Source organism: Rhinolophus ferrumequinum, chromosome 15 (genome assembly GCF_004115265.2).
Source record: "Rhinolophus ferrumequinum isolate MPI-CBG mRhiFer1 chromosome 15, mRhiFer1_v1.p, whole genome shotgun sequence".
Classification (NCBI taxonomy): domain Eukaryota; kingdom Metazoa; phylum Chordata; class Mammalia; order Chiroptera; family Rhinolophidae; genus Rhinolophus; species Rhinolophus ferrumequinum.
This window is the reverse complement of record NC_046298.1, coordinates 6,565,771-6,580,171: the sequence shown is the minus strand read 5'-3', so window position 1 is coordinate 6,580,171 and position 14,401 is coordinate 6,565,771. Positions and strand designations below refer to the sequence as shown.

The 14,401-nt window shown below is 35.7% G+C and overlaps 1 protein-coding gene across 2 annotated transcripts in view; it reads left to right on the top strand.

Moving 5' to 3' along the window:
* TOX3 (TOX high mobility group box family member 3) overlaps positions 1–14,401 on the top strand; it is a 101,823-nt gene that overhangs the window by 69,384 nt on the left and 18,038 nt on the right. Inside the window, exons 2-3 of one of the 2 annotated variants that reach the window (XM_033127153.1) lie at positions 3,123–3,188; positions 7,200–7,454. In XM_033127153.1, the coding sequence (XP_032983044.1) occupies positions 3,123–3,188; positions 7,200–7,454 (321 nt within the window). The remainder of the gene's footprint in view (positions 1–3,122; positions 3,189–7,199; positions 7,455–14,401) is intronic. The other variant, XM_033127154.1, reaches the window with a different exon arrangement.

Here is a 14,401-nt window from a genome sequence, read left to right as displayed (position 1 = left end):
GGCCCCTTCCCTTGTGGACCTCGAGGACCAAGGGTTTTTTTTTTTTTTGTAATATAATGTATTTACCGATGTCAATGTCTCTTAGAACATAAAGTAAATTGAATTGTACACAATTCGGTTAAAGTTAATTGTTCTGAGGTCATTATATTAGAGATCTACCCCCAAAGGATCACTTTTTCTCTCAGAATTAGATCTGTTCTTACACAAACAAGTAAAATAGGATTCATAGGTCAGATTTTAAAGTAAGTAAAAATTTAAAAAGCTAGCATTTCTAGATAAGGTACATCAAATGGGAAGTGGCAACTCTTTCATCTGGATCAGGGTAACCACCACAGTAGTGTGGCCAGATTTATCAAATAAAAATACGCAACACCCAATTAAATTTGAATCACAGATAAATAAAGAATACTTTTCTTTTTTTTTTGTATAAGTATATCCCAAATAGGGCATGGGCTATACTTATGCTAAAAAAAAAAAAGTTGTTTACTTGACAGTCAAATTTAACTGGGCGTCCTGTATTTTATGCGACTGCCCTCCTGTCTTAAACTAGAGGCCCGGCCACCTGTGCAGGAGGGAGACGGTTGCCTGCAAACGTCAACACTTGAAGCCATCTTTGTAGAGGAGATTTTTTACCTAAAACAGAATAGAAACCTTTGCTTCTCATTGAAATGATTTATAACTATTCCTGTCTGTTCGTCAAGTGTTTCCAAATTAAAAGCCATTAATTAAGACCTTATGTAGATACAAAAAATCGGCAAGGAGTGCTTTGCGATTCCTGCTCAGGACTTCAGGTGAGAGCTTTTCAAATTACGTGGACCACTGGAGCCACCTGCCTGATGAAATGCTGTGCCGCTGTGGTGTGGCTCATCCTCGCAATGCCAGTGTTACTGATTTTTCTCATTTCTCCAGGGCAAATACTAATTAATGGATACAATTCACAGCTGATTAGCTGTAGTTTCTTCAGTAATTACATTCGCATACTAACTGTTCAGAAGAGGATTTCTAACCCAGTTCCTATTTCACTCTAAGCTTAATTTGTTTTTTGAATTGTTTAGGCCCTTAGTTTAATAGCCATTTTATTTTTCTTTGTTGTTTTAGGTGCTATTAGATAATAAGTGAGTTTAATCTTTAAAAAAAAAAATACTCTGTGATAATGAGCTGTTTGCCTTAAATGGATTTCTAATTCCCCAACAAAACCTGCATTTAAATAACGTTAAAGTTGCGATACAGGCTGTCGGGTGGTTTGGGGAGCCAGGTCTGGTGCATGAAACACACATCGTGACCCAAGTTCTCATAAATATTTATAAAGAGCATTCGGAATGGAGGTCTGAGATTTTAATTCTAGGATCATTAATTCATCAAAAATTCCAAGACAGAAACCTATGCTTTTTCTTGCATATATTTAACATTGTAGAAACACGGGGAAAATATGTTTGTGTATGTTTGCCCATGTGTGTGCGTGTGCACCTGCTTACGTGTTTTTTTCTTTAAGTTTTAAAATGATTTTTAAACCACTTTATTGAGGTGTGATGGACATAGAAAGAACTGTACGTGCTTAATGTATACAACTTGAGAGTTTGGAGATAAGTATACGTTTGTGAAACCATCACCGCTTGCTTTTGATATCACATGCCTTCAGAGAAACCAGATAAAGGTCTTTCTTAAGCACTAACAAATACATCTTTCAGAAATCCTTATAAAGATATTTATCCAAATGAATCTGAGGGCTCATTGTGTGGTTGTGTATTGAGGTGTCGCTTTGCACGGTGGGATTTTCCTTCTGTGGACCATAGCAGCGCTCTGGAACCATTAGAGTCTTTCGTATAAATCCTGCTTATTTCTTGGATCCCTGACATGATAACGTGTAGCATGTCAATCCTGCAGGAGTCCTACAGGGCTCAGAGCCCCCCGGAAAAGTGTTGGCAGGTTTACTGAGAGGATTTACATGGGTCTTCCATATCAATGTGTCTGTATCTACGTTCTAGCCTATATTTGTATGTATCTCCTTGGGAAAATTTGGCCTTGTACTTGAAATAATTACTAGCTCTTTTTATATTAGCAACTGGATATATACATTTCACCTGTTGGAGACCAAACCTAGGTGTTATTTGATGCATTAAAGGAAGGAAATCATACACTTTGTAAAAAGGAGGGCATTCTTTTACCATTTTAAAAATCATGAAAATAATATAGCCCCAGATCGTTATGTTCACAGAGCCTTTTCATATTGCCAGACGGATAACTGAATGTTTAAAGCAACAAAACGTGCCTACTTGTACCATCCGAAACTGAAAATACATTTCTGCCCAAATCCAAGTTTTACATTTTGATAACAGGTCTCCAGAAGTAAAGAGCTTATGTCTGAAATGCTGATACAGTCTTATTTGTGATAGCATGAATGGGCTATTGTGTTAGGGAATTAAATAAAAATTGCTGTGTTCATAGGATCTCGCTTATTTTTTAAACCTCTTTGCACTTAATGTTACATTGAGAGATTAAATATCACTATTTTCAACAGCTCTGATGGATATAGATACCGTTTGAAACTCTGGAGATTTAAAAAATATTCTTTAGTCTTATTATTTATTTATATTCATGCCACACCCCATTCACTAGAAAATAGAATTGGAGACCTGGGAATAGCATTCTGTTCCCTTTAATTCACATTTTAACCTACCCACACTTGTGACACCTGTTCTTGAAAAGTAAGCTATGAGATCCCAGCGTGCTCTAAAAATGTGTCAAGGTGATTTTGGGGGGAAACTCTTTTTTCTTCTAACCTCTGACGAATGCCAGTTCAATAAACAACACCCACTAGTGACCAATTGGCCAAATGTTTGTGATTGTCTCCCTTTGCTATTAGTCTTGATGAGAAACAACACCATTTTCTAGAATTATCGAGGTAGCTTAACTTTGTGCTTTATTTTTCTCAGGGAACCAGCCGACAGTGTAGTCTAGCATGGTGCTTGGAAACCTCTGTCACAGTTCACATTTGGTCTGAGTAAAACCACTCTTTTTATCTCAACACCAGCATTCTTTCCACATCCCATCAAGTATTTAGTAAACCACCAAAACTCTTTATCATGCTGCATATTAACCTAAAACAATCTGTTTTCTTTCAGTTTGGAAATAATAATAACTACATGAATATGGCTGAGGCAAACAACGCTTTCTTTGCAGCCAGTGAGGTAGGTGTCTGTCTTGAGGTGTCTGCTCATGTTCCGTGTGTTATTTAGATCATTTAAAAGGCTTGTCGGGAAAAGCAGAGTATCAAATTTATCTCTCATGCGGCACAAGGTAATGACTTTGGAGGAGAAATGAGAACAAAAACCCATTGGAAAAGAAAATAACTTGACACGTCTTTATCACTTGTCCATAGGCTGTTACGAACGTTAGTAATTTACACACATCCCTTGATGGAAAGTAATAGATACGCAAACAAAAGTAAATATATAAGAAAGTATATCAATTCTATCTATCGAACTATATTGCTATCCAAGCAGGTAAGTGACTATTTTGGAAACTAAGATGGAAGTGACTTAATAGAAAATATTTTAGCTTCACATAGCTCTGGGGAATAATTTCACTAAGTTGCCATGTTTGGGAAACAAATGTGGCAGAGCAATATTACATAGTTTCTCGGGTCTTCAGTGGGAGTGATGTAAAAGGAGTGTTGGTTTTTGTTAGATCCCCACAGCCTAGTAGAGTGCCTTGCACATAGTAGGTGCTCAATTAGTATTGAATGAATGAGTGAATGGACATGCTCCAAGATCTGGTCATAGCCAGGAAATCTGGGTGACGGAATGTTTATAAAGGCAGCACTACGTGGGCTCTGTGTTTGTCTAGTTTACCAGTGCAAATGGAACAAACACCGTCTTGCTGCTGTTTTTACTGAATTCCGTACTTACTGACTTACGTCTCATTGGCCTGCCCACCAGAAAAACCTCGATCTTGATTAGATCAAAAAATGGTCTCCTAAAAATGGTAAGACTGTGTGAGATTTAAGATTTTAAAGCAAGAACAAACAGAAGTGAAATTGGTCCAAATGGAACATTTCCTCTTGGCCGTTCTTGTAATAAAAAGTCTTCATTTTCCAAATACGTTCAAGTACAGGAAACCGAACTAGCTAGCTTGACCCCAGAGAATGAAAATCATACTGGCTTCCTGCATGATCTTGGTATATGGAAGCAAGTGGTATGAAAGAAATTAACTTTGAGAAATTATTAGAAAAAACGGGGAACCCAGAATTAAGGGTGGTGGTCGTGGATGAATCATTTTTACAGTGACCATCCTCTCTCTAACCAAGAAGACAGCCTAGATAAGGGAAAATTGTTTGGCACTGGCTGCTGTGTTGTTTGTGATAATGAACACAAACCCCATCTGTACGGACAACATGATGTTTCATTCTGTAGGATTTTTTTCCCTACATTTGAATCAAACATTGATGAAAGCTCTACTGCCAGCAGCTGCTCAGAGACAATTTAATTCCAGCTGTGATAATTCACCGTGTCAGACATTGGCTGTTATATGTTGATACAACAGTTCTCTAGATTTGCATTTTTATCAAAAGGAACAAATGTTTTGAACATTTCAGTACAGATGGTATTTAACCATGTACATACTACTTTAACATGTTCAGGGTAAACACTGGAAAGTCAATATCTGTAAGAAGTAATCATAGAAACTCTAAATGATTAATCTGATGGTCATATGGCATAGTGTGCAAAAGTCAATATTTTTGTTGTCGTCGATGCCATACATGTTTATTTTTATAATCTCAGATAACCAGTGTTTTGGTTACCTTTTTCTCTAAGAAATGTTTTAGTTGGTCTTTAACATATTATCTCTCTCTGAAAGTGCTTTAAGATTTTAGCATTTCTTTGGTTATATATTGTAATAGACTTGTATTGTTCTATCAGGTTCTGATATAATAATACACGAAATTCTAACCTAAAATTAATTAGTCTTCTAAAAATTATACCATAGGGACGTATTATATATATGTAAGATGTCTCCTCTATTCCTTAACAAAAATAAAAATGAAAACCTCCTTAATTTTGACTGCCTAGCATCGGATGTGTTTTTGTTAAGAGTTTAAGAGGTAACCTTGTGTAATGATTTCACTGTACATCTCTTCTGGAACAAAAAATAAAGCCCAAGTATGTTAATGTACTACATTATAGCATGTGCCTCATTTCCCAGTCACTGCATTAAAATTAAATTTATTTGGTTTTTTAACATTTTAATGAGTGCAAACTAATTCAGGAAGAGTTTAGGTTCGATGCCGTAAAGTCGAAATTGTGCCTGAAACCAATTCCCTTCGCACAGATATTACACTATAGATAACACTACGGGGAAGAGGGTACTCGGAGTTTGAAATTCACACATTTGCTTTGTGTTTTCTGTCTGTGTCATGATTACCCTGACCATTTTTAAAGTACTTTAAATATTTATTGAAATAATATTTCAAGTGTTAATTACAGTGGTCATGAAAACAGCCAAATGCCACGTATCAAGAATGAGTGTTTCCCCGTATTGTTAATGTGATCTGTTAGATTTCATTAAGCAGTAATGGGGTAGCAAATGAGTCACAAATTACGGTCGCATCTGTTACTAGACCACATTAGTGCCAAAATAACGGCAAATGCAGCCATAGGGTTACGTTCATTAGCCAACCGTGTTTGCAGCCAATTCATCCCTTTGTGTTTGAGAACTCGGGGTACCATTGTAAGAAATCCACATCTTTTGAGGGGTCGTTATTAGAATAAATATGTCAGAAAATCTAATATTTCATTCTAGCTTTCAAATGGGCTATAACGTTTTTGCGTATATTCAATCTGCTAAGACCCTCAAGATACTCAGTCGTCTTGAGTCCCATAGCTTGGACTCCCAGAGCTGGTGACCTCTTTATTTTTGGTGAGATAAAAATAACAGTTGACAGGTTATGTATGCAAGAAATGTTGCTTTCTTTTTTTTTTTCTTCAGTTTGTTTCTCTTTTCTCTCAAGTGGTTGTTAAATTATATCATCAATTAATAGTTTGAAGGATGATTTTGAGCTCTAAATTAGTTATCCTAACCAATTATAGCAGATTCAAATTATCTTGTACCAATTCATTCTTCAAAAAATATTATTAATAATCAATGAACTATAACTTTGAACCTCTGAGCTAGGAATGAAAAATATCTGAGTGGCCCCCAACCCCTTCATCCTACCAAAGAGAATATCCTCGGCCTCAACACCCTTCACCCCGCGCCCCCCCAAAAAAATCTAAGTTCTAGTTTAAGAAAGATGGTTAGTGGGGTTGAAGAAGGCAGCCCTGATTTACATCAAAAGGCTGTATTTTAAAACACTGTCTTTAAGAATCTAAGTAGCAGTGAAGAAAGCAGTGTGTTATTTACTCTTAGGTCTTGAGAAATAACTCATAAGGGAACATTAGTGGAGTCAGTTTATCTATATCAGTATATCTCTATGCTCGTTCTATAGATAGTCTTTCAAAGTTGAAGACTGGCAGACAGTATTCTGATAAATATTAAAATCATATAAAAGAAAATCACTCTCCTTATAGTTTAAATAAAAGCACAGGAACCTTTTAATATCTTGCTCTGGTATTAGGCCTTATGTAAAATGTTGTATTACAAACAGTAACACTTTCCACAGAAGCATTCATTGTACTTGGGAATACACCAATAAGGAAATTTAAAAAACAAGCCACAAATTTAATATGACTTGTTTTATATGTTGTGACAGAAAGTAAATATGTGCAATGCTCACTTCTGGATTAATGTCGTGTGTGTGCAGCACAAAATCGCCAGCATTTTATGAAGCATGTGGATAATGTAAGCGGTTTGAGCTGTTTCACTAACATATCAATAAAGTGGCAATTTGTTATATAGCCAAATCTAATGTCACTGATGCTCCAACTAACAACAAAGACAGATGTTGCTAATTAAGTACGCATTAAAAAACTGTTAATACTGATACTCCATTAAAACCATATGATAATGAGACTTAAATCTTTAATCAGAATGATCAGCAAAACTTTATATATGGAAATCTGTGTTTAAGATGTTTTCATTTGAGAAATAAATATTTGGCCTAGCTATGTAGTGTTTTCATGCAAAATCTTTCTTTTTCCCTCCAGGGAGAAATAAGCTATAGAAACAGAATATGAAGATATCTGTATTTTGTTTCCTTTTAGCAGACATTCCATACACCAAGCCTCGGGGATGAAGAGTTTGAAATACCCCCGATCACGCCTCCTCCAGAGTCAGACCCCGCCCTGGGCATGCCGGATGTACTTCTACCCTTCCAAGGCCTCAGCGATCCGGTGTCTTCCCAGGGAAGTGAATTCACACCCCAGTTTCCCCCTCAGAGCCTGGATCTTCCTTCCATTACAATCTCAAGAAATCTCGTGGAACAAGATGGCGTGCTCCATAGCAGTGGGTTGCATATGGTAGGCAGCAAACTGATTGCTTGAAAGTTTTCTTTATCCTTTGTACTTCTGATGGTAAAGATCTGAGAGTCCGAGTTCTGAAACATGCTCATGCCTGTCTACCTGTTTACATGGGGTTGTTCTTTCCAGTGCCCTGTGAACCCAGGTACTACTAGATCGCCCCCTGGTACTGGACAAGAAAGTGTTGGGTTGGTTGACAGTCACATGAAAGAGGATAATAACCCAGCAAGACCTTCCTGATTTGAAATGATTGTTAAGGAGTCTGATTCATTGGTTTGGAACTAGCCAGTCTTCCCTTGCCTTTGATTTAACAAGGAGGTGTAGTGTCCTTGAGTTGAAAGTTTGCCCAGACAAGATTTTAGAAATGGGAGCCCTTATCAGGTGTCTAGGTCATTTGCATTTGTTGGATTATAACGTAATGTTTATGATACACAATCTGTTCCTACCTCAAATGAAATATCAAACTGTGATACAGAGAAAGGGAAAACGAATAATTGCTTATAACCAGCAGAGGAAAATATAGAGTGGGTGATTGTGTGAAATATACCTAATTGTCTTATTTATTGTTGTAAACATCGACTAAGGTACTCCAGAGAGCCAAGATTACTAACGCAATAATTTTGGTTCTATTTTTCTTAGTGTGCAATTATAGTCAGCAATCACCAGAGTAAATCTACTTAAGTATTTTAAACTCTTCTGCTGGGATGGTTTTGTTCTGGTTTTTTTTTTTTTTTTTTTTTTTCATCATATATAAAGGATTTGCGTCTACCTAGGTGAGGTACTAAGCAGATATTTTAAAACAAGATTAATAGTTTATAGGGCTTTTTTTTTTTAACCCTGATAAAATGAAACAGATGTGTTGGTATAAAAAAAATAAATAAATCCGATTGCTTGTTTACATATTTCTCTGCATATTAGGACCACACCAGTGATGTTTACTGGTTTCATTGTTAATTCCCCAAGATAACAACAGACGATTGCAAAATATGTAGTGGATTAGCGTGCAGAGATTCTGTGTGCTCTCTGAAATATAAGATCACTTTCCCAAATAGGATTGCGGAAACATAATTTTCTTTGCCTGTGATCTTTTGTGTTTGAGCTGAATACCAGGGTTTTTATTTTTACTTGTTTGTAGGTAAAGAATGCAGCCAACAGTCGGGAAAGGGTCATTAAGTATTCATAAACGTTCCCCACCATCACAAATAATTGTTTCCTGTGGACTGTCTTACATTTTTGTCCCTTTGACACTGGAGAGGAGGGTTCTGTCTTGTTGCTCTACAATCAGGCTTGCAATGTTGTGCCTGGAAAACAATAAAAATAAAGAGGGTGTTTAGTCACCAAGGGAGTTTGCCAGGGTTCACCATTATTCATAGATACTCAGCGAGGCTCATTAAAGTTATGGAAATAGTTAAAAGACCATATAATGCAGGCTAAAATGTGTACTTTATTAAATTGGTAAATATTTATTAATAATATAAGAATCTGCCTTTAAATTAAACATCTGATGAATCACCTTGCCTTAAAGCTATAAAACTGTTATTGCTGCTATAAAAAAGTGTAAAGGAGGCATTTTGACTATGAAATTTCATTTCATGGTCAATTGAATTTACTATATTGGAAAGAACTAAAGATGGAATCATAAAATAATTATGATATTCACATACACTTAAAAGAACAATGCTTTCACGGACTGGCGTTGGGAGAGAGGACTCAATTTTTAATGCTGCTTTTGTAATGTATTGCTAATCACTAAAGCAGTTGAATTATTTCATTGATTTTTAAAAGTATAAGTACTTTAGCTAAGTGCAGACTGTTGTCGTGGTATTTACATGGACCTCATCCCATTTATTGATGCCTTTTTCTGAAGTTTTGCTGAACCTGAATGGTATTTGTTTTGGCTTGAAACAAACTAAGCTTGTTGAAAATTCTAGTAGAATTTCACCTTGAAGAAATGTCATGGGATTTTAAATCACAAATGTTGGAAAAAATAAAATGTACTAGGACAGAATTATGATGAATACAATGTGTCGTTGGCTTTGTTCTATGTACTACCTGACATGTTCACCTATAAACTTGAATTCAGAATCGCCAGAGGCATGGTTAAAAATAGGTTATGTCAAGGTTCTTCTATATCTCCCTGTGGGGACCGAGTTGGCTGGCTACATCGTAATGTAACCTCGGCAGCTCCTGGGAGATTTCCCTCAGGAAGGTCACCAGAAAAATAATAAATAATACTTTATACATCATGCATTCGGCTTCCCAGTTTGCATGGCTGTTTTACACCTTATGCAAGTGAGAAGTTTTAGTATCCAGATGCATATGACTGTCTGTTAAGGATGGCTATGGCGAATTAAGACTATCATATAAGAAGAAAAGCCAGCTTGTGTATGTTGTATTGAACCAGCTTTTCTTCGGAGCTTCATTGGTTTTCCTTTAGAAAGAGTGACAGTTTGTCACATTACTGATTAGCTGCATTTCTGTTGGCAACCAGCGCAACATGTTTATCTGCCTTACATTTATGCCCTTATATTTAAAAACGAAAAAGCAGGAACCAAAAGGGATTAAAAAAAAAAAAAAACGAGCCCAATGATTAGCATTCACATTTCCAAATATGCAAATAATGCTCTAGTATACAAAAGCGAATTGTTGAAAAATTGAAAGTGGATGTATTTGTGACTTCAAAGAACAACCTTGATTTGCTTGTTGTGGGTCCGTGTCTTTTAAAGCAGTTGGCAAATAGAAATTGGTTAAAAATTCCTTACCTCTAAGCCTTATTGTCAGTATAGATGATCATCTAGAAATTATTTTAATCTACAAAAGATTGCAATCCGAAAAATCTACACTGAGCGCACCAAAAGGTTTTTTTTTTTTAACACCTCTCTATAATCTGCCCAAGTAGCATTGACATCAGTAGTACATCAATTTCAGAAAGTGGATTATTTTTACTAGACAGCTATTGTGACATATTGGGTCAGTCATAAATGAAAGATATTCATGCAAGCATGCAATACTTGTAATGAAGTCTCACTCTGACCTTCTGTATGATTGATTCTGTAATTTAGTTTTCTCAGGCAGTGCCTGAAATGAAATGAAATCATGTTGAACAAGTTTTGAATACCCACAGTGCACCAGGAGAAGAAAAATCTGCAGCCCTAGAGGCTTGAGAGAGAGCAGCTGAACGATTTATCTCTATGCTATTATAGCCTTTGCCAGCATTCAACATTTCTTTCTTTTTTTTTTTTTTTCTTATTTGGCTTAAGTACTTAATTCTGTAGGTAGCTGTAAATGGGAAAATAAAATGCTGTTCAGATTTAAAATGACAGGACAGGAGTATGTGCAGGGGACTGATAAAATATCTTGAATAGAACTGACCTTTCATGTAGCTGAAAGTTACTGGGGGATTCATCCTCATAATTACCATATAGATTATTTTTATTTCTTTCCTGCAATGAAACATTTCAGAGAGCAGTAGTGCTGATTGAATGAAAATTGAACTTGTTAACATTCTTTTCAGCTTAGCCTGTTGTACATAACAGAAGGTTAGCTTTGATGAATTTCAAAATTCTCTTTGATAGCCAAGAAACAGACAGTAAAATAATTGTCTCTAGTCTGATATTTTGTATGCCCCCCAAAAGAGAATTTATAAAACACACTGATAATTCACATACTTTTTCTTCGTACATTATAGTTCGTGTTTAGAGGACTGACATTTTCTGTTTGATATGCTTTGGATTTAATTGTGATAGCACATATTTATAGAAAATGCTACATTGGTCCTCTAGTAATATCAAACATAGTATTAGAAAATTGAAAAAGATGGAAGTAAGAGAGGTATGTTTGGGTATGGTAGTCTCAGTACTTGTTAAGAAAAAAAGAGAAAAAAGTCCCATAGAAAATAAGCATGCAGAGAAGAAAATTACAAGGTATTAAAATACTCCTAAGATTCCTAAGTCATCATCTAGGCAGATAACATTTTTTAACCAAAAAAAAAAAAAAAAAAAAAAAAAAAAAAAAAGGGACTATGTAAAAATAATACATCTAAAATTACCAGGCTTATGTTAGATGTTTTTATTTTCCATACAATTGCTTGGTATGGCTCTAATGTTGAAGTTGAATTATTTTTGTTTTTACAAAATGACTGGCATCCCATTTTTATACTTTTTAAAATCTTGCATTAGGAGAAATAGCAGACTTTCAATTAATGCATTGCTTTAGTAATGTTGCTTAATGTGTTGCAGATAAAACAGTTATTTCATGGGTCATTAATGTGTTTAATGCATGGAACGTTCTATTAAAACAAGCCCTTATTATTGTTATGAACTTGTTCATTGCCCTTGTCAATAGAGTCTGCAGAGCTGAATTCCCTAGTATGATTACCATTATCCGTTGGGGGAGAACTAACAACTTCTTATACACGTTGAAGGATTACTTCAGTAATACTTATCGTTGGTCATGTTATGGCCAAAAAATATTGTTATTGTAAATTAACAATAGTAAAAAGCATGCCTAATGTAAACAAAAACCTCAGTCTGAATGGACTGGGACCTATCTGTTCAAAGTCCAAATTATAAAATTCAAACTGTATTGACTTTCAGCAAATATTACCTGAGCACCTACTATGTGCTACGTATTGTTCCTAATAATTAGAGACTGCTTATCCTATTTATAAAGTCATTTCTTGATTACCAGCACCTCTTCCATGTACTACAAAATTCACAGTCTGATTACTACTTTAAAGATGCTTATCATCAAAAGTCAACTTGAATTTAGCTGTTACTATACCTTGATAACTGTGTGCCCCAAATGTCCAAGCCACGGACATTTTTACGAGCTGCCTTTCTTTGTAGAGCAAATAGCCTTGTACCATACATAACTTAAAAGAACTATTCTTTATTCTTGGCCTGTAAACACCTACTGACCCTGATCCTATAAGTGTTGTCTTTCAGGTTGAGTTAACTTTAGGGTCATCTGTTAAAGTAGGGGTGTGTGTTCCAAACTTCTGCTAAACCTGATTAGCTATTGTGAAGTGCGACCGACGCGTGGTTACTAGCTTGATTTATTTATAGCATACAAGGAAAAGTGTTATTAGAAAAGTGTTATTAGAAAATCATGCTGTGATTTTTTCCCCCCTGGATCTTGTTTTCAACATGTATGTGCTGTAAGTAGTTACCTACTACACTAGTATTACCAGTACTTGCCAGTGGTTCTAGGACTGGAGAGACGCCGTTTTACATCACTTAAATTCCCAAATAGAGCTGGCACGGTGGCTCACACATGTCTTCAGAGGGATGAGCTTTAGCTTAACATTGTCCCGTTTCCTCTTGTTCACAGCACTTGGTAGCCTTTGAAATGGTCTCCTTTGCTTGCTTAATGGTTTGTCCTCTCCTCTAGCCTGTCTCCCTTGCTGCTGTCATCAGCCGGTCTGGAACAGTGTCTGGGGTGGAATACACTAGGCTTTCAATTAATATTTTATTTGTTAAATATATGAAGAAATTAAAGGACAGTGAAAGAATATTTGTTATTAAGAGCATACTTTGACTACTAAATAAAAATGGAGGAGTGGGAGTTTAAAGCATAAACAGCAGTAAAAATGGAAGTCCTCTTTAAATTTTTAATTTAGGACTGAATAAAATAAGCACGGAGCTGACTTCTTGATAGAACAAAGGAGTAACAGGGTATATGAGTAAAATACCATTAAGTGTTTTATTATAAACTCTTGAAAATTTTATTTTGTTAAGAAACTATTAATTAACTTTTGGGAAAACTGTTTTTCACAAAACGTTCACATGTAGGTATGTTTGATTATACCCCTGAGAGTAGTTATTAAGTAAAAATTATCTATTTCGGTGCAGATATTTTGATGAAGTTAAAGTTTGTGGTATGTAGGTCTGTAATTATCATTGGTATGCATTTGGCGTAACAACATTTGTGTTTCAAGGTCTATTGGGGTTTAGAATATAGTGGTTAGGCATAACTATTGATTGTTGTTAATTTGGAAATAAAATCTTAACATTGCTATTGAACATAACTTAGTAATTGAGCATAAAATTATTGGCCTGAATTTCATATTTGTAGTTCTCTGGTATTTATTAATATAAAGCAATTTTTATTACTGATAATTGTTTAATTACTCCATTTCTCAAGAAGTATTGATTAAAAAACAGCACGGTGAAAATGTACTTCGTCACACTCTTTAATACGTTTGGGTTATTTGTTCCCTAGTTAGATATTATCTTCTATGATGAAAACCTAACATTGGATTGTGATAGAGAATATTTATTTGTAAAAGTAGGTGGAAGGTACATTAAACCCATTTGTATGTTAGATATTTTTTTTAATTTTATGATAAAATCAGCCCAGATGGAAGTAAGCGCTATTATAATGAGAAAACTAGATAAGAGAGAAAGATAATGGGTGATATTTAAAATAAAAAATCAATTTGAAAGCTTCTAGCTAGTATTTGCAAAAGAAACACCACCACTCCACGGTACAGAGGATGTGTAATTATGCACTTCTAAGTAGGCAGCTCAAAGATCAATGCCAGGGGTGGCAGAGAGAGGGGGCTCGTTCACCCTTTGGGAGGAGGCCATGGAGGAGCCGGCCTGAAAGAATGAGTGACACATACTTAAAATATATACAGGAGGTTGAGTTTTCTTGGCTTAGGAAGTAAGACCAAACTCTATCCATTCTCCTTCCCACCCCCAAGGCCCCCTGTATCTTTATATAGAGTGTGGACTTGGTCATGTACTACAGCGGTTCACGCAGTAAGCGCATTTCTCACCTTTCAGTTCTTTTTCCATCTTGAGTAAGTCAAGGAGGAAGTCTCAATTTGGGCCTAAGAAGTCCTTCACGCCTCTCTCTCTCTTGTCCGTTTTAAATCAGAACCTCAGGCAGGGCTCCACTTGTAGATGGCACTAATGGTATTTTTTTTTTTCCTTGATATTTAT